The following is a 23,355-nucleotide window of genomic DNA, read 5'->3' on the forward strand; positions in this document are numbered from 1 at the left end:
TTATAACTCAAGTTGTAGAACTGAGCTGATGTAATGTATGATAGAAATTGAAGAAAAATAATTACATCCTGGGACATTATCTTACCTCCAAAACATGTCCACCCTCAGAAATACTAAGCCCTGGTCTGTTTACCAATGGTCTCCAGTCCTTAAACCACATCAGCATAGGAGGTGGTATTGCATTGCTTTCACACTTCAGGGAAAGTGTTTGGCCAATTAGGATTGTTATATTTTGCTGTTCTCCCATTATGTTTGGTGGTACTGTGTTCAACAGAAAAAAACACGTTATGTTGTCTTCCACACACACATACATGTATATTTTCTATTTAACTTATAGTGCATCTATAGGTAAAAAAAATGTTTAGTTAAGGATAGAGTAGTGAACCATTAAGCCGCGTACACACGGGCGGACTGTCTGGCCAACTTAGTCCGTCGAAACACATTTCAGCGGACAGTCCACTCGTGTGTAGGCTTTAGCGGACTTTTTCAGCGTGCAGTCTGGCGGACTAAGTATTTCGGAATTTCCGTAATATTGTCCGTCGTACTTTGGTTTCAGCGGACAATCCGCTCGTGAGTAGGCTAGTTCGACGGACTAAGTATGGCGCATGCTCAGAAAGGATTTACACGGCGAAAGGTTGCATTGCTGTGTATTGGACTTCCTATTTCTAGTCCCGTTGTACGTGCTGTACACGTCATCACGCAAACTTTCGACGGACTGTTTGTGCATCCGTGTGTGGTCAAGTCCGTTCATTCGAAAGTAGGACGGACTGTCCGTCGGATTGCCTGACGGACTAAGTTGGCCATACAGTCCGCCCGTGTGTACGCGGCTTTAGGATATTAGTCCTAGTAACCAATATCACCGGAACAGAAAAAATGATGGGGAATGTAAATAACCCACTGATGCAGAATAAAAAACAAACAAAAAAAAAACAGATGTTCAAAAAAAAAAATTCGGCTATAAATAGATTTTCAAGAAATATTATAAAATGTATGTTTTGACACACTGTTTAATCTCAGTCTCTTCAACTTCTGTTTTTACTCAAGAAGATGAATATCTTTTACATTTATATCTCTGGAGTTCAGTATTTGATGTTCAGTGGTATATAGATGCTATATAGGTAATGCAGGTGTCAAAAAAACACCAACACTTAGAAGACTACACATACTGTATATAGACATTTATATTATTATTTTGATACAGGATTTATATATAGTGTCAACATTTTGCACAGCAAAATAAAGGAAGACAGTACAATGACACTACAATTTAGTATAAGAGTGCTTTGGGGCTCTGCTCATGAGAGATTACAATCTAAATACATATACGAATATGGTAGACTTGTCCAGACACTTTAACCAGATCTTGAGTAAAAACATTTAGGAAGAAGTCAGGAACTTAGTTGTCCTAACATAAATTAGATATTTTAGATTTGTTTTATATATGACTAGGAAATATTACAAACTGAAATTTTTATTTTGCATAACATGTTATGTTTTGGTTTATAAATTATTTTTATTCAGAAAAAGGTCACAAATACAATACAACAAAAAAAAAAGTGAGGCAAAATTCATAAAAAAGAAGAAAAAAAAACCCCACAGATACCCTAAGAAACATACATAAAATGTGTATAATCCTAGGACCTTTTTATGACAACCATATATATATTAGTTATTCACCAAAGAGGAGGCAAGAGGAAACATAACATGTGGAGGCATCCCACATCTACCCTGTTTCCCCTAAAATAAGACCTAGTGTGATTGTCGGTGATAGCTGCAATAAAAGCCCTACCCTCCAAATAAGCCCTAGTTAAAGTCCTTGTAGGTCTTCTTTTCAGGGTAGAGCTTATTTTTGAGGAAACAGAGTAGGGCTTATTTGGGTGGTAGGGCTTATATTGCAGCCAACACCGACAATCACGCTAGGTCTTATTTTAGGGGAAACAGGGTAAATGCATTTAATCTGACAGATCTTTCTTCCAAGAAGAACTAGGGATTACTAGGCCTCTCTGGCTGGTCCCCACCTCCCATATCCCTACCCCCCCCATCACCCCCAACCACCCCCTACTGTGTCTGTGCCATAATTTAAGGAAAACCAAATGTATTCATGCCAAAAAATAAGAAAGCAAAACCCTTTGTGATTGTTAAGGGTAAAAAGCTATTAAAGAATACTCTTAAAGCAGTTTTATAGGTAAATTTGTAACTTTGACCTACATGTAAGCCTTATTATAGGTAAAATTAATATCTCCTAAACCTGTATGGTTTAGGAGATATTCCCCTCGCAATGAGCTGCTGACTTCAGTGGCACACGCATGCGCACCGCGGATTCTCGTCCGACGGACGCCAGACCCTGCCGGGACAAAAACTCACATGGGTGGGAGTGACGACATCGCTGCTCCGCCCACTCACAGCAACGGAGTTGCGATACCCGGAAGACACGCCAATGGAACATGTCAGCTCCCTCGGTGTGGACCAAGTGAGATGCTGGCGCCTCGTTCTAAGGTAAGTATTTCATAATGAGCTAGTATGCGGTACATACTAGCCCATTATGCCTTTTCCCTTACAGGTGTAAAAAAAAAAAGTCAGTGGGTTTACTCCCACTTTAACGTCCTCCCTGGTTCTAATCTTCCCTCACATACCATACACTCATATCCCATACACTCATATCCATCCCTTTAACCTTCCCCCTTCCTCATAATTACCCATTCAGGCCCTTTATGGGTATTCTATAATCATGAACTTAACACTAATCCAAATTACTGTGAATTCATATCTAGTGTTTTGCATATGTTAAGTAAAAAAAATATTTAATTACAAATACATAAGTTGAAGTACCACATACTGTACATTACTATTACCAAAACATACATAAGTTATTTTCAACAGTTACTTAGATTATTAGAACATCTTTTAAATATTGATCTAAAAAAACTCACCATACACAGATAAATCAAAATCTTTTTGATGTTCTCCTGCAGCATTAACTGCCACACATGTATATTTTCCTGCATCTCCAAGCCGTGTATTGGCTAGCATTAGAACTCTTCCACCTGAAAGAATCTATCACACAAGGATTGATCAAACAGACTGCCACCATTAATCATATGTCACATTAAATTTATCTTATGCTGTATGATAAAAAATGAATGTTGGATGTGAATGTTTTTTAGGTAATGTACATCTTAACAGTAACATTTCTACCCATAATTTTTTTTTTACTATTCCCAAAGACACGCATTAACTAGTGTCTTATTTACTGGAAATCTATAGTGCTTTCCTTCATATCACAGAGAACACAGATGGAGGAAAATGATATCAAAACACTGTGCTCCAATGGCATGGCCATTCTCTATGATTTGGATAGCTAAATTAAACATGTACATTAAAGGTGTAGTGCCACTGTCAGATTCAACTAGTGCTTCCATTATGTTTTTTTAAGGATTAAATTATGTGTGTCACCATACAGCAATTCCATCTTGCAGGTGGATTTGTGATGCTCATATACACTTATTACCAAGTAAGTATATCTGCCTGCTAGTAAACCCCCAGATCCCACCCCCCATGTGGATGAGTATGGCCTTACCCATTCACCAAAAAAAAGTCAAAAAGAAATAAACACACACTTTCAGGGGGGAGGGGGTGCAGTTATCTGGATAATCCAGGTATCTGCCCCCACTTCCGGGACAAGACTTCCGCAGACCCCCGCAGGCCGCTGCAGATGCCCCCCCCCCATTGTGTTCTGGGAAACACACAGTTCCCAGGACACAGCGGGGACCAGCAGAGACACGCAGCACGACTCACACATGCGCAGTAGGGAACCGGGCAGTGAAGCCGCAATGCTTCACTTCCCGATTCCCCGACAGAGGATGGCGGCAGGGGCAGCAGAGAGACGAGCGATCGCTCGTCATCTGCCACCGACATCGCTGGACCTTGGGACAGGTAAGTGTGAATTTATTAAAAGTCAGCAGCTGCAATATTTGCAGCTGATGGCTTTTAATATTTTTTTTAAAGGTGCAGAACCACTTTAACCACTTGAGGACCGCCGTATTGCCATTGTACGTCAGCACAATGGCACAGGCAGGCATAATCACGTACATCTACGTGATTGCCTTCCAGCGGGTGGGGGGTCCGATCGGACCCCCTCCCGCTGGTTACGGCGGTCCGATTCGGTCCAGGAGCGCTCCGTGATGAGGGGATGGCCGTTGGTTTTCGGCCACCCCCTCTGGATCGCTCCTGGCCAATGAGAAGCTTCCTCCCCTGTGTATTGTTTACACAGGAAGGAGGAAGTGATGTCATTCTCCTCGGGGTGGTCTTTTTGACCGGACTACGAGGAGAACAGTAAAAGTAAGTGTGCACCAACACTACACTGACATGTAGGTACACACAGGCACCCAAACCCTTTCTGATCGCTGCATGTGTCGCTAGGTAGCTAGTTATTTTTTTAGGTTCACCGCCAGGTTTTTATATCGCTAGGTACCCCGATATACTACCCAATAATGGTTTTAACCCCCTGATTGCCGCTAGTTAACCCTTACACCCCCTTTTGCCAGTGTCACTAAGCGATCGTTTTTCTGATCGCTGCATTAGTGTCGCTACAGTCGCTAGGTAGCTAGTTATTTTTTTAGGTTCACCGCCAGGTTTTTATAGCGCTAGGTACCCCGATATACTACCCAATAATGGTTTTAACCCCCTGATTTCCGCTAGTTAACCCTTTCACCCCCTTTTGCCAGTGTCACTAAGCGATAATTTTTCTGAACGCTGCATCAGTGTCGCTAGTGTCGCTAGGTAGCTAGTTATTTTTTTAGGTTCACCGCCAGGTTTTTATAGCGCTAGGTACCCCGATATACTACCCAATAATGGTTTTAACCCCCTGATTGCTGCTAGTTAACCCTTTCACCCCCTTTCACCAGCGATCACAGTATAAGTGTCACTGGTGACGCTGGTTAGCCAGTTAGTTATTTAGGTTCCCCGTCAGGTTTTTATATAGCGCCAGGGACCCCCATATACTACCTAATAAAAATTTGAACCCCCTGATTGCCCCTAGTTAACCCTTTCACCACTGATCACCGTATAAGTGTTACGGGTGACTCTGGTTAGTTTGTTTTTTATAGCATTTTATATTCAAATCCGGAAGGCAGTGCTTGGTTTTCGGGGTCCCGTACGTGGCTAGGCTCCCAAAAAGTCCCCCACATGTGGTATCCCCGTACTCGGGAGAAGCAGCAGAATTTATTTTGGGGTGTAATTTGACTTCTGCACATAGCATGTGTGAGCAATATATCATTTAGTGACAACTTTGTGCAAAAAAAAAAAAAGTTTGTAATATTCCCGCAACTTTTGGCAAAATATAAAATATTCCATGGACTCAACATGCCTCTCAGTAAATAGCTTGGGGTGTCTACTTTCCAAAATGGGGTCATTTGGGGGGGTTTTGTGCTATTTTGGCATTTTATGGCCTTCGAAACTGTGATAGGTAGTGAGGAGTTAAATCAAAAATTTGCACCCTTAGAAATCCTGAAGGTGGTGATTGGTTTTCGGGGTGCCGTGCGCGACTAGACTCCCAAAAAGTCCCACACATGTGGTATCCCCGTACTCGGGAGAAGCAGCAGAATGTATTTTGGGGTGTCATTTCACATATGCCCATAGCATGTGTGAGCAATATATCATTTAGTGACAACTTGGTGCAAAAAAAAAAAAGTTTGTAATATTCCCGCAACTTGTGGCAAAATATAAAATATTCCATGGACTCAACATGCCTCTCAGTAAATAGCTTGGGGTGTCTACTTTCCAAAATGGGGTCATTTTGGGGGGTTTTGTGCTATTTTGGCATTTTATGGCCTTCGAAACTGTGATAGGTAGTGAGGAGTTAAATCAAAAATTTGCACCCTTAGAAATCCTGAAGGTGGTGATTGGTTTTCGGGGTGCCCTGCGCGACTAGACTCCCAAAAAGTCCCACACACGTGGTATCGCCATACTCGGGAGAAGTAGCGGAATATATTTTGGGGTGCAATTCCACATATAACCATGGCATGTGTGAGCAATATATCATTTAGTGACAACTTTTTGTAAAAAAAATTTTTTTTTTTTTTTTTTGTCATTATTCAATCCCTTAGGACAAAAAAAATAAATATTCAATGGGCTCAACATACCCATCATCAATTTCCTTGGGGTGTCTACTTTCCAAAATGGGGTCATTTGGGGGGGATTTGTACTGCCCTGCCATTTTAGCACCTCAAGAAATGAGATCGGCAGTCATAAATTAAAAGCTGTGTAAATTCCAGAAAATGTACTCTAGTTTGTAGACGCTATAACTTTTGCGCAAACCAAAAAATATACGCTTATTGACATTTTTTTTACTAAAGACATGTGGCTAAATAAATTTTGCCCTCAATGTATGACTAAAATTTAGTTTATTCGATTTTTCTTATAACAAAAAGAAGAAAATATCTTTTTTTTTCAAAATTTTCGCTCTTTTTCCATTTATATCGCAAAAAAAAAAAATCGCAGAGGCAATCAAATACCATCAAAAGAAAGCTCTATTTGTGGGAAGAAAAGGACGCAAATTTCGTTTGGGGGCAATATTGCATGACCGCGCAATTACCAGTTAAAGCAGCGCAGTGCGAAATTGCAAAAAGACCTCTGGTCCTTAAGGTGTTTATTGGTCCGGAGCTGAAGTGGTTAAAGGGGGCTTCAGGATTTTGAGAAGCTCTCTGCCCATAGACCCCCGCAACCACAGCCTAGGGTTGTCGCCAAGAGACCCTTATCCCCAACAGGGAGGGGACGATTTGCGTTGGGGTGGGGGGGCTCTGCATGTCATTAAGGGCATTGAGGGCATGTGGTCTGGTATGATTCAGGGGGTCACTTGCTTGTCTCCCCCTTTCCTGACCAGCCAGGCTGCATGCTTGAATAAGTGTCTGGCAATGATTGGGGGGAGACTTCCATAATGTTTTTATTAACATTTTTGTATTGCCAGCAATCTTGTTATATTGGCAGCAATTTAGTTTTGGCTCCACACTATATATAGTGACCAAGAACGCTTTCTGATGATGTAATAATGAAATGTACATCGAGGCGAGTCTTGGTCACATTACTTCCAGTCCCTTTGGTTGCCTCACGATGAATGGTGGAACGTGCGCCAACTAGGAGGATCCGAAATAGGAATTGCCATGCGTCCGAATTTTGTACGAAATATGAACTTTCATTTACGAATTTCGGATCAGTCGTCGTCATTGGCTCATTATACTTATTATGAGGGGCTCCCACCATCCCTGTGCTATGCTGACTTCCTCCTGGGGCTGTACCCCTGCTGTGCTCAGTATGTCAGCATAACACACCTGTGTTGTACTGACATACTGAGCACAGCAGGGGTACAGCCCCAGGAGGAAGTCAGCAGAGCACAGGGATGGTGGGAGCCCCTCATATTGAGCACATGGCTGCCATGCACAGCTGATCCAATTTTTGCCTGCTCCAGTTTTGATGATCCGCTGCACTGTGCGGGGTCACCGGGGATGTGCGGGGTCACTGGAAATTGTTTGGTGTTACCACGCATGTGCTCTCCCCGGTGACCCCAAACAGTGTGGGGGATCTATCGAAACTGGAGCAAGCAAAAACTGACAATCAGCTTCTCTCTTTCATTTTCAAATCTTAACGGAACAAACTGAAGAGAAGCTAATTGGTTGCCATGGGTAACTGCTCCAGATTCTGTTCGCTCCAATTTTGATCAATTTCCCTAACTGTCTTTTTATCTGTTATAGCAGTCATATGTGTAAATGAGAAGAATGGTGGGGCACATCAGGGCAAATTAAGGCCCATCAGGGCACATTGAAGCACATCAGGGCATATTGGAGCACATTGGGGCACATCAGGGCACATTGGGGCACATCAGAGCATATTGCAGCACGTTGGGGCACATCATGGCACACTGGGGCACATCAGGGCACATTTGGGCACACGAGGGCATATTGGAGCACATTGGGGCACATCAGGGCACATTGGGGCACATCAGGGCATATTGGGACACATTGAAGGACATCAGGGCACATTGGGGAACATCAGGGCATATTGGAGCACATTGGGGCACATCAGGGCATATTGGGGAACATCAGGGCACAACGTTTACCAGCCAGCATGCAGAGTAGCGCAGGAAGTGTGTGTAATAAGTTCTCTCTCCACTGCTCCCTGGCGGCCCCTCCTCTCTTCTCGTCCATCCCAGATGATGTCACAAGCAAATATGGGTAGATAAGAAATGAGGGGAGGGATTGCGTGGAGGGACAGGAATAAACTAAGACCAATTGGCCATCTCTGATGCAGATAGTCAGTTCAAGGAATGTTCAGAGTGAGGGAGGCGTACCCCAGCTTTGGCAAATTGATTTTCAAAAATGCTAACTGCTCCATTAGCTGGGGGGACAACTGGAATCTTTGGGGTGACAAGATGTTTCCCGTCACAGAAAACACCCGCTCACTCTGGACACTAGCTCCTTGGCAATATCTGCGAGGACAGGCCACTCCTCGCTCTTCTCCTGCCCAAAAAACATTGGATCTGTGGTGGGGTACACTGGTAAGGCTGATAAATAGGACATGAAAACCTTCTTTGCTGATATGGGTTTCTTGGGGCGCACTATGCTGAAGGTTCCCATTAGGGTGTCAAGTGCCTCAGCCAAGACAAAAGATGCTCCGCTGGCAGGAGCTCTGCTCACTAGATGATGCATGGGAGAGGGGGTGTTCAATATCTTCTTCCTCCTCTTCCTCCTCTCCCAGCCCTACCCTCTGCCTTTCCCTCTGACGCACCCTGTCGATTAGTCTGTCCCGCCATGTTGTCAGAGCACTACACTGCACAGCCATTTTGCCCTTGATGCAAGGGTCACACATGGCAGCCAGCATCAGTTCTGGACAAGAGGCGATCAACTTCTGTGTGCGCCTGCCCAACTCCATCAGAAGTGTGTTTAGCAAAGCCAACACATCAGGTTGAGGGCCACCACCAGGCAAAGGTTCCTTAGCGGACTTGAACCACTCCAATTTGCTCTGAAGGTGGTTGAGAAGTGGGAGCACATGACCAATGCTGGCATCCTCGCGGCTTAGGTGTTCTGTGACAGAGAGGAAAGGTTTGAGGACTGCCACAATCTGTCCAATTATGGCCCAGTCCTCCCTACCTAAAGGTCTCTCTATGCCAATGTTATGATCACAAGCCATGGCATGGAGAGCCTTCTGCTGCTCAAGGATGCGTTCCAGCATTGGTAGGGTTGAATTCCACCTAGTCCCCACATCCTGTTTTAGGCAGTGTTCTGGAAGGCCTGCCTTCCTCTGTTCCACCCTGAGGAGGTGGCCGTCCCTCACACTCTGATGGAAGTGGCCAGCCATCTTCCGAGAAGAGTCCACCACTTTGGACAGCCTTCCATTGCTGCCAGAAATGGCCTCCACCAACCGAAAACTGTCAGTTACCACCTGGTGGAGAAGGTGGGCTGAGCAGCGCACACCCACAAAGCTGCCATCCCTTACAGCCTTGACCATGATGCTGCCTCCATCAGTGACAACATAGCCAATCCGGTAGTTGCTGTCTGCCTGTCCAAACCACTGCAACAACATTTTCTGCAGGGCTTGCAGGATGTTTTACGCTGTGTGCTTTTCATCAAGCACCTCAGCGTGCAGGAGGAAGGAACGGTGCCCCTGTTTGTCAACTGCTGACGAGGATCCCGATGTTTGAACTACATCATGACACACCTTGGCCTGCCACCAATGTGCCGTCAGGGACAGGAAGGCGTGCTGTGCACTAAACGCACTCCACAGGTCAGTGGTCAGGTGCACTGCCTGACCACCTGCCCTTCCAATCTCCTCCTTGATCACCCCAACACAAGACCTGTATAAGGCTGGCACCACAGTTTGGCTGAAGGTCTTACATGATGGCACACGGTACTGTGGTGCAACAGCCTGCATCAATTGGTTGAAGGGCTCACCTTCCACAATGTTGAAAGGTGCTCCTCCAACTGCAATAAGCTGGCCAATCAGGCATGTTGTTTTACGTACCTGCGCCCGAGATATACCCTTACTCTGAAAGCCACCAAAATCTTCCAGGGTGGCCTGGCTAGTATGGATTGGATGCGGGATGGTAACAGCACTCTTTTCTGCCTTATACTGGCTGGTGGTGCTAGCACTCATGGTGGCTGTGGCAGTGCCACTATTGGTGTTTGGAGGAGTGGCCATAATACTTTTCTCCCCTAACAGCACTGCGTGGTGGTGCACACGCATGTGCTGGTTCATGCCACCATTACTGAGATGCCCTATGTCTCTGCCCGACTGACCTCCTTGCCACAGTGATTGCATTTGGCCTTCTGACTGACACCAATTCTTTTAAAATGCTGCCAAATGCTGGAACGGCACCCCCCGCCAATGAGATCGCCTGATGGAATCCCTTCCACTGCAGTGGTCACACTCTCTTCCTGAGGTTCGGCAGGAGGAAGAGACCTGAACATCCCAGGTATTTTGGGTGCTGTGATGGATTGAGGCCTAATGATTGCATTGGCCCATTCTGATGCTGGAGGCTTAGAAAGCACTTGGGCAGGGATCTTTTTAGTAGAGAAAAGTAGTGGGGACTGAGGGGAGATACTTTCTGGGCTGTCAGTGGTGCCAACATGGGTAGACGGCTGGAAATTAAATTTGTCTACAACAATGTCAGCAAAGCCTGCTTCCACCTCTTCCATGTTGCCAAGGGAACAGTGATCATTAGAAGCAGTAAACACTGTCTCCTTGCTGATCATTACCAAGCTCCCTGTAGTGATGATGGTGATGGCACTGGCAGCAATGGTGGTGGTGACATTATCATGAACCTCGGCCTCCTACCATGTTTCCTGCTGCATGACCAGGATCTCCAACTTTGGCTGCACAAATGTATGTGCACTGGGAACCCCTTTGGCCTGCCCTCTTCCATAAAAGGTACCAATGGGCAGCATGCTACCAGCAGCAGTGGCAGGGGTGGTAGCGCCACTTTTGCTATGAACTGTGCTGCTGGTTCTAGGAGGTAAATCCTGGAACAGCTGGCGACATGCAAATGTCTGCTGTTTGCCAGGCTCTTTACCACGGCAGTCTTCACTACAATTTGTCTCGGCTTTATGGGAGGTGAGCTGAGCTCAGAGGGCACAGAGACAGAACGTCCCACCTGCTGCTCATGTGCACAACTCATAGCTCTCCCAGCAGCACTCTTACTGCTTTTTTGGCCTTGTTTACTGCTCATTTTTCCTTTAAAAGTTAGAAAAATGTAGACATGAAAAAAAAATATATGATTTTGATTGCACCAAACGTACACCAAAATCACCAAATGTGCAGAAAATAACAAATATATTAACTAAATGAAACAAGAAATGAAAAAAAAAAATCTCTCAAAACCAACCAAAAAACTAATAAAACCAGAAACTAAACACTAACAGATGATACACTCGCAAACTACAACAGATATAAACTAAAATGAACAATGAAAATCTAAGGATTGCAAAGATATTCGCTCAGATGCACAGACAGATAATTGTGTGATCTGCTCCACTACACTAACTAACAAAGGGAAGTCACATGATCGGGCCTGCTCTGTAGGCCTCAGCAGCAGAAGAAAACCTCTGATTGGTCAACCAACAGTCACATGTTCCGGTAGTAGCGAAATTTGGACCGAAAAGTGAACGCATCTATCGAAAATTAAGATTTCGGATCGGAAATTCTTCAACGGAATTTCGTATTTCGGATGAAAACCAAACTACCATCAGCAACGACTGTCAATATGAGGTATATATATTTTTGCCTTTAAATTCATCATAATGTTCGCAATTGTTACGACAAGTTAACAAACCTAAAGACAATTCGTATTTCGTACAAATCGAAATTGAATTTCGGACATGAATTACGAAATATGAATTAATTCTAATACAAACCATAACAGAATGAAACAAAACAAATTTATTGATGGCGCCCATGCCTTATTTGTGTTTGGGAATTTGAATTGATTGCCTTTTTGGTACATACATTGCTATACCACTTGTGCTTATCACTGTTCATGTATAAGTATTTATGGCACTTTGCACTTTATGTCACAATTCAGTGGTAGTTGTTTGAGATAATTTTCATCTCTGTGTAGTCAATTACAATTTGGTATTAAAGCACCCTCTACACCCAATTTTACTCATTTTTAGAGTAGTATATCTACCCAATTAGGGGAGCAGCCGTGTTATATTATTTTTATTAGTTGTATATTTATTATTAAAGTAAGTTTTGGCGTTTAACAGGTTCCAAGGAAAAATTACAGAAAAGGACCAGGTTATTGTGGTTAACTTCTACCAGCTAGAGTCCAAGGAAACAAAAAAAAAACAAAAAAAAAATCTCATTTATGACAGTGAAAGCTTTGAGGATCCCATCTTGCAGCAGGCTGCCCATCATTAATTTACAAGAAGGTGTAAAAGCCTTTCCCCTCAAATAAATAAATAATTTATTAGTTTTAAGCAAAATAAATAGGTGTTATTTAAGTCCAGAATACCAATGAAAAATGCCAGACTTCCCATACTAGTTTTTTTAAACACAATAAAGTAAGCAGTGCCAGGACAAGGTCATGCAGCACCCAGGGAAAAGATGCCAAACAACACCCCCACCCCTTGATGATGTGTGAGCTCAATTGATCCTACTCCCAGCAGCCACCCACTTGTCTCAAAATCACTGCACATCTCTGGATCTGCCAGTCATTATTTATGTGTACCTGGAAGTGTACAGTGATGTTGTGGGACGTTCCTGCTGCGTTCTAATGCAGCTGCTGGTGTGAATGTACCTTAAAGGTCATAAAAGTTATTTTATGTTTCTATTTTTATAATTTCTTTTTTTTTACATTTATGAATGTATTTGCATTTGTTAGTAAATCCACTCATAGCTTTGATTTCTAAAGTGAGTACAGTGGTCAGTCACCATTGTCCTCACTTCAGCTTTCTATATTCAAATGAATGGGTTTACCGTCAAACCCATTCATACATAAGCAATGGGTCTGAAGATAATCAGTCATTCATATCCCTGATCACCAGAGGCTGCTGTCAGATTGGGACAGAGCTGGGGACAGAGCCTTTGAAGGGTTTTCCTACCTAGCCCCTACCTGCAATTTCTGCTGCTGGGACAGGAGTACTGTGGAGAGGAAGTAGCCAGGGGGTGTAAAATGACAGGAGAAAATGCAGGTAAAGGGCGGGTAAGCAAACCCAGCACTGTCCTGATCTGACGGCCCTTCTATATTAGAAGCCAGCAGCTGTGTGTAAAGTACATGATACAGGAGTACTGCACTTGCAGGAAGAAGGAGCTGGTAGGGGAGAGAGAACTCTAACCCTGTATCTTCCCAGCTCCCTCCCCCTATCCTGGCCACATTTTGCACTCAGCTTTGGGCTGTGCTCTCTCTGCCCTCTCCATCTCATCCTTGGCAGCACACTGGTATCATGTAGATACAGCTGCTGTTGACAGACTTAGTAATAAATGGAATGCTGCACTGACACAAATTGGAGGAGGGATAACAGCCATACCTCCTCTCTTGTCTCTCTACCGTGCCTTGAGGACTGATTGAGGCTGATAGGAGTAGCGATGCTGCTTTCACGCCTTGTCCTGGCCCTGTTTATAAGTACATGTTTACTTCTATTCAGTTTAGATAATACCTGTATTCCACCACTGATACTGGAAACTGGGATGCCATCTTTTAGCCATGTTAAACTGGGAGCTGGGAACCCTGTGGCTTCACATTCTAATCTGACGGGTTTGTTGACTATCACAGATACAGGATCATTGTTACCAAAAATGGAAGGTAGAACTGTAAGAAAGTTAAACGCTTTAGAGTAATGAATTGTTAAAGAATAAATAACAATGCACTGCACAAGCCTGCACAGTTGTAAATTATATAATGTATACATAAAATGTAAAGTTCATAATTCTTGGCCAGGTCCCAATATCCTAGCTGATTATGCCTATGCTGAATTACATTACAATTTCTGCTGTAGTCTGTTATTGGAGGCAAAGGTACAATGCTAAAAGGTTTTGGAAAGAGGAGATAATAGAATTTTCTTTATAATACTCATAATATTTCATTTCATCAAATAGACCTCCCATGCTAGGTGACAGATGTGCTTTCAATTTATTCACATAAAACAAATTAAAAGATTCCAGTGAAAATCTGAATTATAAATATACACTGAGCAAAATTATAAATGCAACACTTTTGTGTTTGCCTCTATTGATCATGAGCTGAACTTAAAGATCTAAGACTTTTTCTATGTACACAAAGGGCCTACTTCTTTTAAATATTGTTCACAAATCTGTCTAAGGCCCCTTTCACCCTTATGTGACTTGTCCCACGATTTGGGACTGCAAAGTAGCATGACAAGTCGTTCCCCATGATTTCCAATGACAGCCATTCATATTATTACGACTTCAAGTCATTCCAACTTCAAAGTAATCCCTGCACTACTTTGGTCCAATTTTGATGCCACTTACACAGGCATTCCTTGAAATTGCAGCAAAATCGCAGTGAAATCGCAGCAAAAATCGCGGCCATGAATCGTGGCAAAATCGCTGTAAAATCGCGTGACTTTGGAGTCGCACAAGTGTGAAAGGGGCCTAAATCTGTGTTAGTGAGCACTTCTCCTTTGCCGAGATAATCCATCCACCTCACAGGTGTGGCAGATCAAGATGCTGATTAGACAGCATGATTATTGCACAGATATGCCTTAGCCCTTGTACACACTGTCGGAGATTCCGACAACCAAATCCGTCGGATTATGTCCGTCGGATTTTGTCCAACGGATCTTGTCCGAAACATGTTGCATACACACGGTCGGACAAAGTTGTCGGAAAATCCGATCTTTCAGAACGTGATGACGTAATTTTCGTTACGATGGGACTACGTTCAGGCTAGTAGCCAATAGCTTTGATGTAGGAATTTGATCTGAACATGCGTGGCACTTTGTCCGATCGGAATTCTCTACACATGATCAGAGTATGTCCGATCGGAGCAGTTTGTCGGAAAATATTTCCAGCAAGTTGGAAAATTTAGTCCGACGGAAACAGTCCAATGCATACCACACACAGTCGGAATATCCGACAAACCGCTCCGATCGGACACATTCCGATGGAATCTCCGACCGTGTGTACAAGGGCTTAGGCTTGCCACAATAAAAGGTCACTCTAAAATGTGCAGTTTTATCACACAGCACAATGCGACAGATATCACAAGTTTTGAGGGAGCATGTAATTGGCATGCTGACTGCAGGAATGTCCACCAGAGCTGTTGCCCTTGAATTGAATGTTCATTTCTCTACCATAAGCCATGTCCAAAGGCGTTTCAGAGAATTTGGCAGTACATCCAACCTGCCTCACAACCGCAGACCACATGTCATCACACCAGCCCAGGACTTCCACGTCCAGCATCTTCACCTCCAAGATCATCTGAGACCAGCCAACTGGACAGCTGCTGCAATCGGTTTGCACAACCAAAGAATTTCTGCACAAACTGTCAGAAACCATCTCAGAGAAGCTCATTTGCATGCTAGTTGTCCTCAACGGGGTCTGGACCTGACTCTAGTTCATCCTCATAACCAACTTGAGTGGGCAAATGCTCACATTCGATGGTGTCTGGCACTTTGGAGAGGTGATCTCATGCATGAATCCCGGTTTTCATTATACAGGGCAGATGGCAGACAGTGTGTGTGGCATTGTTTGGGTGAGTGGTTTGCTGATGTCAACATTGTGGATCGAGTGGCAGTGGGGTTATAGTATGGGCAGCCATATGCTATGGACAATAAACACAGGTACATGTTATTGATGGTATTTTGAATGCACAGAGTTACCATGATGAGATCCTGAGGCCCATTGTTGTGCCATTCATCCACGACTATCACTTCATGTTGCAGAATGATAATGCATGGCTCCATGTTGCAAGGATCTGTACACAATTCCTTGAAGCTGAAAACATCCAAGTTCTTGCCAGCATACTCACCAGACATGTCACCCATTGAGCACGTTTGGAATGCTCTGGATTGGCGTATACGACAGCGTGTTCCAGTTTCTGCCAATATCCAGCAACTTTGCACAGCCATTGAAAAAGGAATGAACCAACATTCCACAAGCCACAAGCAACAACCTGATCAACTCCATGCAAAGGAGACTGCACTGCGCTGAGGCAAATGGTGGTCACACCAGATACTGACTGGTTTTCGGACCCCCCCAATACAGAAAAACTGCACATTTTAGAGTGACCTTTTATTGTGGCCAGCCTAAGACACACCTGTGCAATAATTATCTCGGCAAAGGAGAAGTGCTCACTAACATAGATTTAGACAGATTTGCCCTTTTGTGTACATAGAAAAAGTCGTAAATTCAGCTCATGAATAAATAGGGGCAAACACAAAAGTTTTAATTTTGCTCAGTGTATAACTGATTATATATATATATATATATATATATATATATATATATATATATATATATATATATATTTGTGACTTGATAACAAAAACACAGTTTTTACATAAAGAACTATTAATTTGGTTCAGCTTTTCATCTTGAAAGTGTAAGGCCCTTTTTACAGGAGCAGAACGATTAGATCTGCCTGTCACTTTTTCAGTTGGAGCAGATTGGACCCTGCATTCTCCTCTATGGATTGGTTGGTGTACACTGACATGTCTGTTTACACCTACCGACTTGTAATCCATTACATTTACATCTGACCACCCATAGAAGAACGCGGGCTGTGTCTGTGTCTGCCCTTCATAAACTGAACAGACATGGACCAGCCATCCACCTAGTGGAGCCCACCTTGTGTGGAAAGGCCCTAAGAATGTCAGATTTGCAATGTTTAAGACTGAAAATATTATTCCCAACTTGGTTCAAAAACCAGGTATGACAAAAATGTAATAATACAGATGATGACCACAGCTGTGTTTAAATTTAGCAATCATCCTCATATTTGTAGAATCAATTATTAAAGTGGAAGTAAAGCCATCGATTTAAACCGTTACATTCCCGGCATGCCAGGAATGCTAACTGCACATTGGCTGTGCTCTCAACCAAACTGTCAAACCATCCAATGGCTGGTGTCATAACGGATCACATGCGCAGCACCGTGGCAGTTGAAGATTAAACAGAGGCAAAGATGGCAGCTTCCTTGGCTGAAAACGATAAGGGAGTTTACTTCCACTTTAAATCCTAATTAAATGCTCATTACGGACTGTGGCCTTTTAAGTCAAGCTTAAAATATCCTTCTAATTCTTAAAAGCTTGCATACCTTCAAAATGTATTCTATTTATTTTATTAGATACATTGTAACAACAAAGGACTATAAACATAACCTGTCCTGCCATGAAGAAAGAAGTTAGTCAATTAGTGGGAAAATTACCATGAACTTGTAAGACATAAGTCATTTCAGCTGTCCCTACGATGCTGCTTGCAACACATTTATATACACCGGCATTGTGTATCTGTGCATTTGTTATCTGGAGAACTTGTCCTTGATTTGACAGGAGAATATTATCAACATTTGTAAGGGGATGGTTATCTTTTAACCAAGTTACAACTACAAGAGAAAAAATATGAAAAATTCAGATTAAAAATATTGTTTTTTCATGACATATTAATTTATACATCAATACGTCCATAAAAAAATAATCATGTAAATCATATAAAATGTTTCAGGTTTTTTTTCTGAAATAATAACCTATTGAAAACATCATGAGCATAATGTGTAAAACGTAAAGGCATGTTAGATAATGCAGACTGAACTATTTAGAAAATCATAGGGTTTAATGGGAATTTCATTGATGATAGTGAATCCAGTGTGGATTCTACCATCATTTTCTGACCACCCAACCAATGACGAGTCACAGTCCCACTCAGCTGCTTACATGGCAGGTAGTTATATTCCTTCTTCCATAGTTACATAGCATGTTATAAAAAGAGTATAGATTTTTTTCTTTCACTTCTGGAGAATTCTGCTACCGAGAATGAATGTCTCAAGAAATCATACACAATGTGCCTCCTTAGATCCAACCCAAAAGTATATTTCGAAGCAGCAAGCAGTAGAAGTAAATCTCTGTTCTATCTGTAGCACCGGGCTCCTCAAGCGCACGTGCTATGTTTTTGTCAATTTAAATGTTCCTAAGACCATAGTTGGATTTTAGGGTTAATTACAGTAAATTATGGTCTCAGCATCAGTTTGGCTGGACTGTATTGTGTTCTGCCTGGAAATAGGTGTGGGTGTCACCTTTGGCAGGTATTGGAACGCAGTCTGGTTGGACGCATTGGGTACCAATCTCTCTCTCGGAGCCAATCAGCGGGTGCGTTTTCTCGCTGTGTATTCCGGGAGAGGGTACTTAAGGTGTTGAGGTCACATGGTTCTGGGTTCCGGTCCAGAAGTATGTTCTGAATCCCTATTCCTGTTCCTCCTGACCAGCCCCCAGAGGCCCTCAATGGCCTGGGGTGCGGATCCATCCATTTCCGAGTCTCGGGGCTGACTAGTCCGAGGCACAGTAACTGGAAGGAGGGTTCCAAGGTGGTCCGGTGCCGTCTTGGTTTTGGAGAGGCCCAGCAATTGAGAATGCAACCAGGGGAGGGCTCTTCAGAAGAGGGCCACGCACAGGGCTGGCTGCTTGGTAAGAGCCTGGAAGCTAAGCTGGAAAGGACACCAAGGTATATCCACATTCTTACGGTATCGCTGGACTGGCTGCAAGATACTGGTACCGTATGAAAGTTCCTAGTTTCATCCTTCAGTTACAACCAAGTCTGTGGCAGAGACTTTTCTCATTCTAAGGTTCTACAATCAAGTATGTGGCAGAGACTGTGTGTGCTTATTTTCTAATAATCTGTCGTTTGCTAAATCCACCAAAAGGGGATTTATCCGATAGCTGTAACATCCAGTTGCGAATGGCTATTCCCTGGATTGTATAAAGAGAGACATTCAAGTACTAGCAGTTCCAAGAGTAGCCTGAGCTTTGCTACCCATACCCTCTATTCCCTACTGAGAGACTGTGTTCTGTTCAACGTTTTTGCAAATAAAAATCCCTAAAGTGAATTCAAGTGTCGGTCTCTACAGTTTATTGGGCCATCAACCTTCTGAAACCCCTAGATAAGCACGAGGAGGAGAAAGTAACGGTAAACCCAAAAATAACCAGCTGCTCCTTTGGGGGTCAGTGCTACATATGCCAGAGAAGTCTTGATGTATGTTTTCTCTTTTGAGTTCTACAGTAAAGTTGTCCAAAGTGATAAGGCTGTATCTGGTAAGGGTATACAATACTTTCTACCACTATATTGAAAACATCTGCTTCTAAACTGACAAGACTCCCCTGGCACTGGTCTTCTCTTGGAAAATGATACTGTTCATAGAGAATTAGAAAAAAACTACTAGGGGTTATCTAATTTTCTTACTAGATCAGTTAGCCTGAGCATATGCAGAAAAATGAATACATTTGTAAGGAAAGATCTTTTATAAAATAGATCATTTGGCACTCAGATCTACCAACTAAAATCCTAATAATGTGTTGGCTGCCCAAATCATTGTTTGCCATAGTTTCCATTTTAACTGGCTGAGAAGCACAGAAATGAAAAACTGGACAAAAGGAGATTTATTTGCTACTGGCGTAGCTGACACACACAGTGGGTAATTATTGTATACGGATTATCCATATGTTTTTATAATAACAAATGTTACCATGCTAACCTATAACAAAAATATTAACAAAAGATACATGGCAACAAGTTATAATTACCAGGATTGGGGGTGCCTGATGCTTTACATTCCAGTCTTACAGATTGATTGCCAAGTATGGTTTCATGGTGGACTTCTTCCGAATTCTCGATTTTGGGTGGTTCTGTCATAAAAAAAAAATTAAACAAATTAGATGAGGAGCTCTAACATATAACACTCTAATGAAGTAAGATTGCAGGTCAGAATATATTTGTGTGATTTTGTGTCATTTCTCTAAGCCCTTGTACACATGTCGGACATTCTACCAACCAAATCCGTTGGATTTTGTCCGACGGATTTTGTCAGACGGATTGTCTCCGAAACTGTTGCATGCACACGGTCGGACCAAGTTGTCGGAAAATCCGATCATTCAGAACGTGATGACGTTATTTCATTACGACGGGACTACGTTCATGCTAGTAGCCAATAGCTTTGGTGTAGGAATTTGACCATGTGTACAAGGGCTTAGGTATTTACTATTCATATATGTGGTTCAATTGTTGACTGGACATTACCCATGATAAAGGCATACATCTACATAACTGTTCTTTTTTCAATTATTTTTTTAATTGAGATTTTTCATATAACATATACAGGAAAGAATGAATAAAAAAGCACAAACAAATGAATATGACCAATAGTAGTGTTGGCAAGAAAATGTACAATTCTTTTAAGTTGAAAAGAATACACATATCAATTGGCATAGCACAAATATGATATCATACATAACTGTTCTTCATAAACAACAGTAATAGTTCTGGCTGTTTGCATTAATCTAAATTTTTCTGGATACAATGCAGAGAAAAAAAAACATTCCTCTATGTATTTAAAAAAGAAATACATAGGCTATCTGTAGCCTATCGTTTTATGGATACAAGATCAGGGAAAATAGCTCCCATTCTGTTTTCTTAGCTTGTCACTCCTTATATATTTTTTATGTTGTAACCTATAGAAATAATGCCTGCATTTCATTTTTATTAGGATAATTAGGGTAAAGACAAGCTAACATTTAGCTCTGCTTATTTTAAATTATTAGCCTTTCTTAATAGTGAATCATTGTGGCTATATTCACACAAGAAAATATTCACTTTATGTACAGTACATGATTGTGCATGATGAGTGTGAAATTGTATGATTTACCATAGACATTTAGCCATATGTTTTGCTCAGCCTCTCCAGCTGCATTGCTTGCCACACAGGTATACATTCCCTCATCATCTGTCACTGTGCTTTTGAAATGTAAAATGCGACCAAACGATTCCACCTTTAAAATATAAAAATGCAGACATTATGTGTGAATACATTTCCATGCACCCATCTTGTTATGGGCATAATAAGAATTCCAATGATGACATTACATTAGGATGCTTTAAATTGGTTGTAAAGGCTGACGGTTTTTTACCTCTATGCCTTCTATGCATGAAGGTAAAAAACCTTCTATGTGCTGCTCCCCCAACAACCCCTCCAATACTCACCTGAGCCCCCTATTGATCCAGCGATATGCTCTGGAGCCTCTGCTGTCCTCGGTATCTCTCTCCTCATTGGCTGAGACACAGCCAGTAAGCCAATGAAGAGAGAGTTTGGACAAGGCTGAGCCCCGGCTCTATATTTCTTATGGATGCATACAGCAGGGCCTGGGAGCAAGCACACATCAGTGCCCCATATCAAGCAGCTTACTACTCAAGAGAGGAGCCAGGAGCACCGGTAGGGGACTCAAGAAGAAGAGAATCAGGGCTGCTCATTGCACAGAGCAGATAGGTATTACATTTTGGTTATTAAAAAAAAAAAAAAAAACACAGAACATTTAGGATCCCTAATAATATTCACAAAATGATATGCCTATAGCATAACAATGTTAAATAACTATAAAACAATCAGTAAAGCTATTTGTAACATGTATGTTCATAGTGTAAGAAAATGCTTAATGTATGACAGTGCAATTAAGACCCTTTACAAACCACCACTGATATAAAATTAACCACTTGCTTACTGGGCACTTAAAGCCCCCTCCTGTCCAGACCAATTTTCAGCTTTCAGTGCTGATGCACTTTGAATGACAGTTGCACGGTCATACAACACTGTACTTTTCCCACAAATAGAGCTTTCTTTTTGTGGTATTTGATCACCTCTTCAGTTTTTATTTTTTGTTAAAATAATTAAAAAATCCTGAATTTGAAAAAAATATATATATTTTTATATTTTGTTATAAAAAAATTCTCCTTCATTGATGTACTCTGATGAGGCGGCACTGATGGGCACCGATAGGTGGCAGTGATGGGCACTGATGGGTGGCAATAATGGGCACTGATCGGCTACACTGATAGCCAGCACTGCTAGGTTGCACTAATTGACACCACTGGTGGGCATTGATAGGTGGCACTTGTGGCCATTGATAGGTGTCACTGATGGGCATTGATAGGTGGCACTGGTGGGCACTGTGGGCACTGGCAGGTGGCAATGGCAGGTGGCACTGGCAGGGGGTACTGGTGGGCACAAATGAGGCATAATTGCCTCTTCCTCTTCGGGACCAATGTCCCTTGCAGATAAGCCAGTGATCTGCTTTTTTTCTCCTCACGCTGTCAGCGTGAGGAGAAAAAAACGATTATCAAGCTTTTGTTTACATCATGCCATTGGCTGACAGCTGATCACATGGTAAGGGTCTGGGACCGGCCCCTTACTCAGATCTGTTCACCCGTGTCTCAGTGACTCTGTGATCACATTGCGCACCGGAGAGCAGAGCGCATGCAAAGGGGAGGCCGTCATATGACGAGCTTCTGGAAATTCAGGTCCAAGCTGTGGCTGTCATTCAGCTATAGAGCGGACGGCAAGAGGTTAAAAGATAAGCCACCCACACATCACACTACTTTAATCAATACTAAATACAGATTTCTCACTGAGAAAACAGAAGTAGATACACATAATAGCCTCTGTGTGGGAGATTCACTAACACTGGAGAGTGTAAAATCTGTTGCAGCTGTGGATGGTAGCCAATCAGCGTTTAACTTCAGCTTGTTCACTTAAGCTTTGACAAAAAAACACGAAGGTGATTGGTTTTTTATGCAGAGCTGCACTCCCTGCTTTAAGTAAACCAAGCCCTGTATAACCAGTCCAAGCAGAAAGCATATCTAGCAGCCTGACAGTCTGCACCAAAATCTGTGCGAGGTGTTAAAGCTGATTTACTAAAGTAGTTGAGATTCCACATTCTAATAATTGTATGAATATTCACTTAATTAATCCAATTTTGTGAAAAGTACATTTCTTTTCACTTTGAATACCCAATTATGTCTAGTGTCATATAATTAAATAATCAAGGTGAATATGCACACAATATTTTTACTGGACTATACTACAAAGACACTCAGCAGCCTTTAAAAAAAGGACATTTGTTCCATAGATGGTCATCAGCTAATATTACCTGAGCCTACTCATTTACTACCCCTGATACCTTCCAAATGTTCCCTACACTCAGCGAGTCCCATGGCCTCCGTAACACTGTAATTTTCCATTACCTCCATCTCAAACACTTCTTTACCCTGTGCTTGAGCACCAACACCTCCCTCCCAGACCTATCAGCTTTCAAATGCATTTGTAATAAGGACCATCAAGCTCAAGGCCTAATATCTCTCATCTACACTCAA

General features: G+C 42.4%; 1 protein-coding gene across 1 annotated transcript in view; it reads right to left on the minus strand.

Annotated features, from left to right (window-relative positions):
- HMCN1 (hemicentin 1) overlaps positions 1–23,355 on the minus strand; it is a 457,974-nt gene that overhangs the window by 244,831 nt on the left and 189,788 nt on the right. Inside the window, exons 36-41 of the mRNA XM_077452653.1 lie at positions 20,858–20,981; positions 19,740–19,841; positions 17,375–17,551; positions 13,644–13,795; positions 2,931–3,054; positions 86–261 (exon numbers count right to left, since the gene is read on the minus strand). Of these exons, the coding sequence (XP_077308779.1) occupies positions 86–261; positions 2,931–3,054; positions 13,644–13,795; positions 17,375–17,551; positions 19,740–19,841; positions 20,858–20,981 (855 nt within the window). The remainder of the gene's footprint in view (positions 1–85; positions 262–2,930; positions 3,055–13,643; positions 13,796–17,374; positions 17,552–19,739; positions 19,842–20,857; positions 20,982–23,355) is intronic.

The sequence above is a fragment of the Lithobates pipiens genome, unplaced genomic scaffold (assembly GCF_037356315.1).
Source record: "Lithobates pipiens isolate NorthernLeopardFrog02 unplaced genomic scaffold, aLitPip1_a1.2 Scaffold_23, whole genome shotgun sequence".
Classification (NCBI taxonomy): Eukaryota; Metazoa; Chordata; class Amphibia; order Anura; family Ranidae; genus Lithobates; species Lithobates pipiens.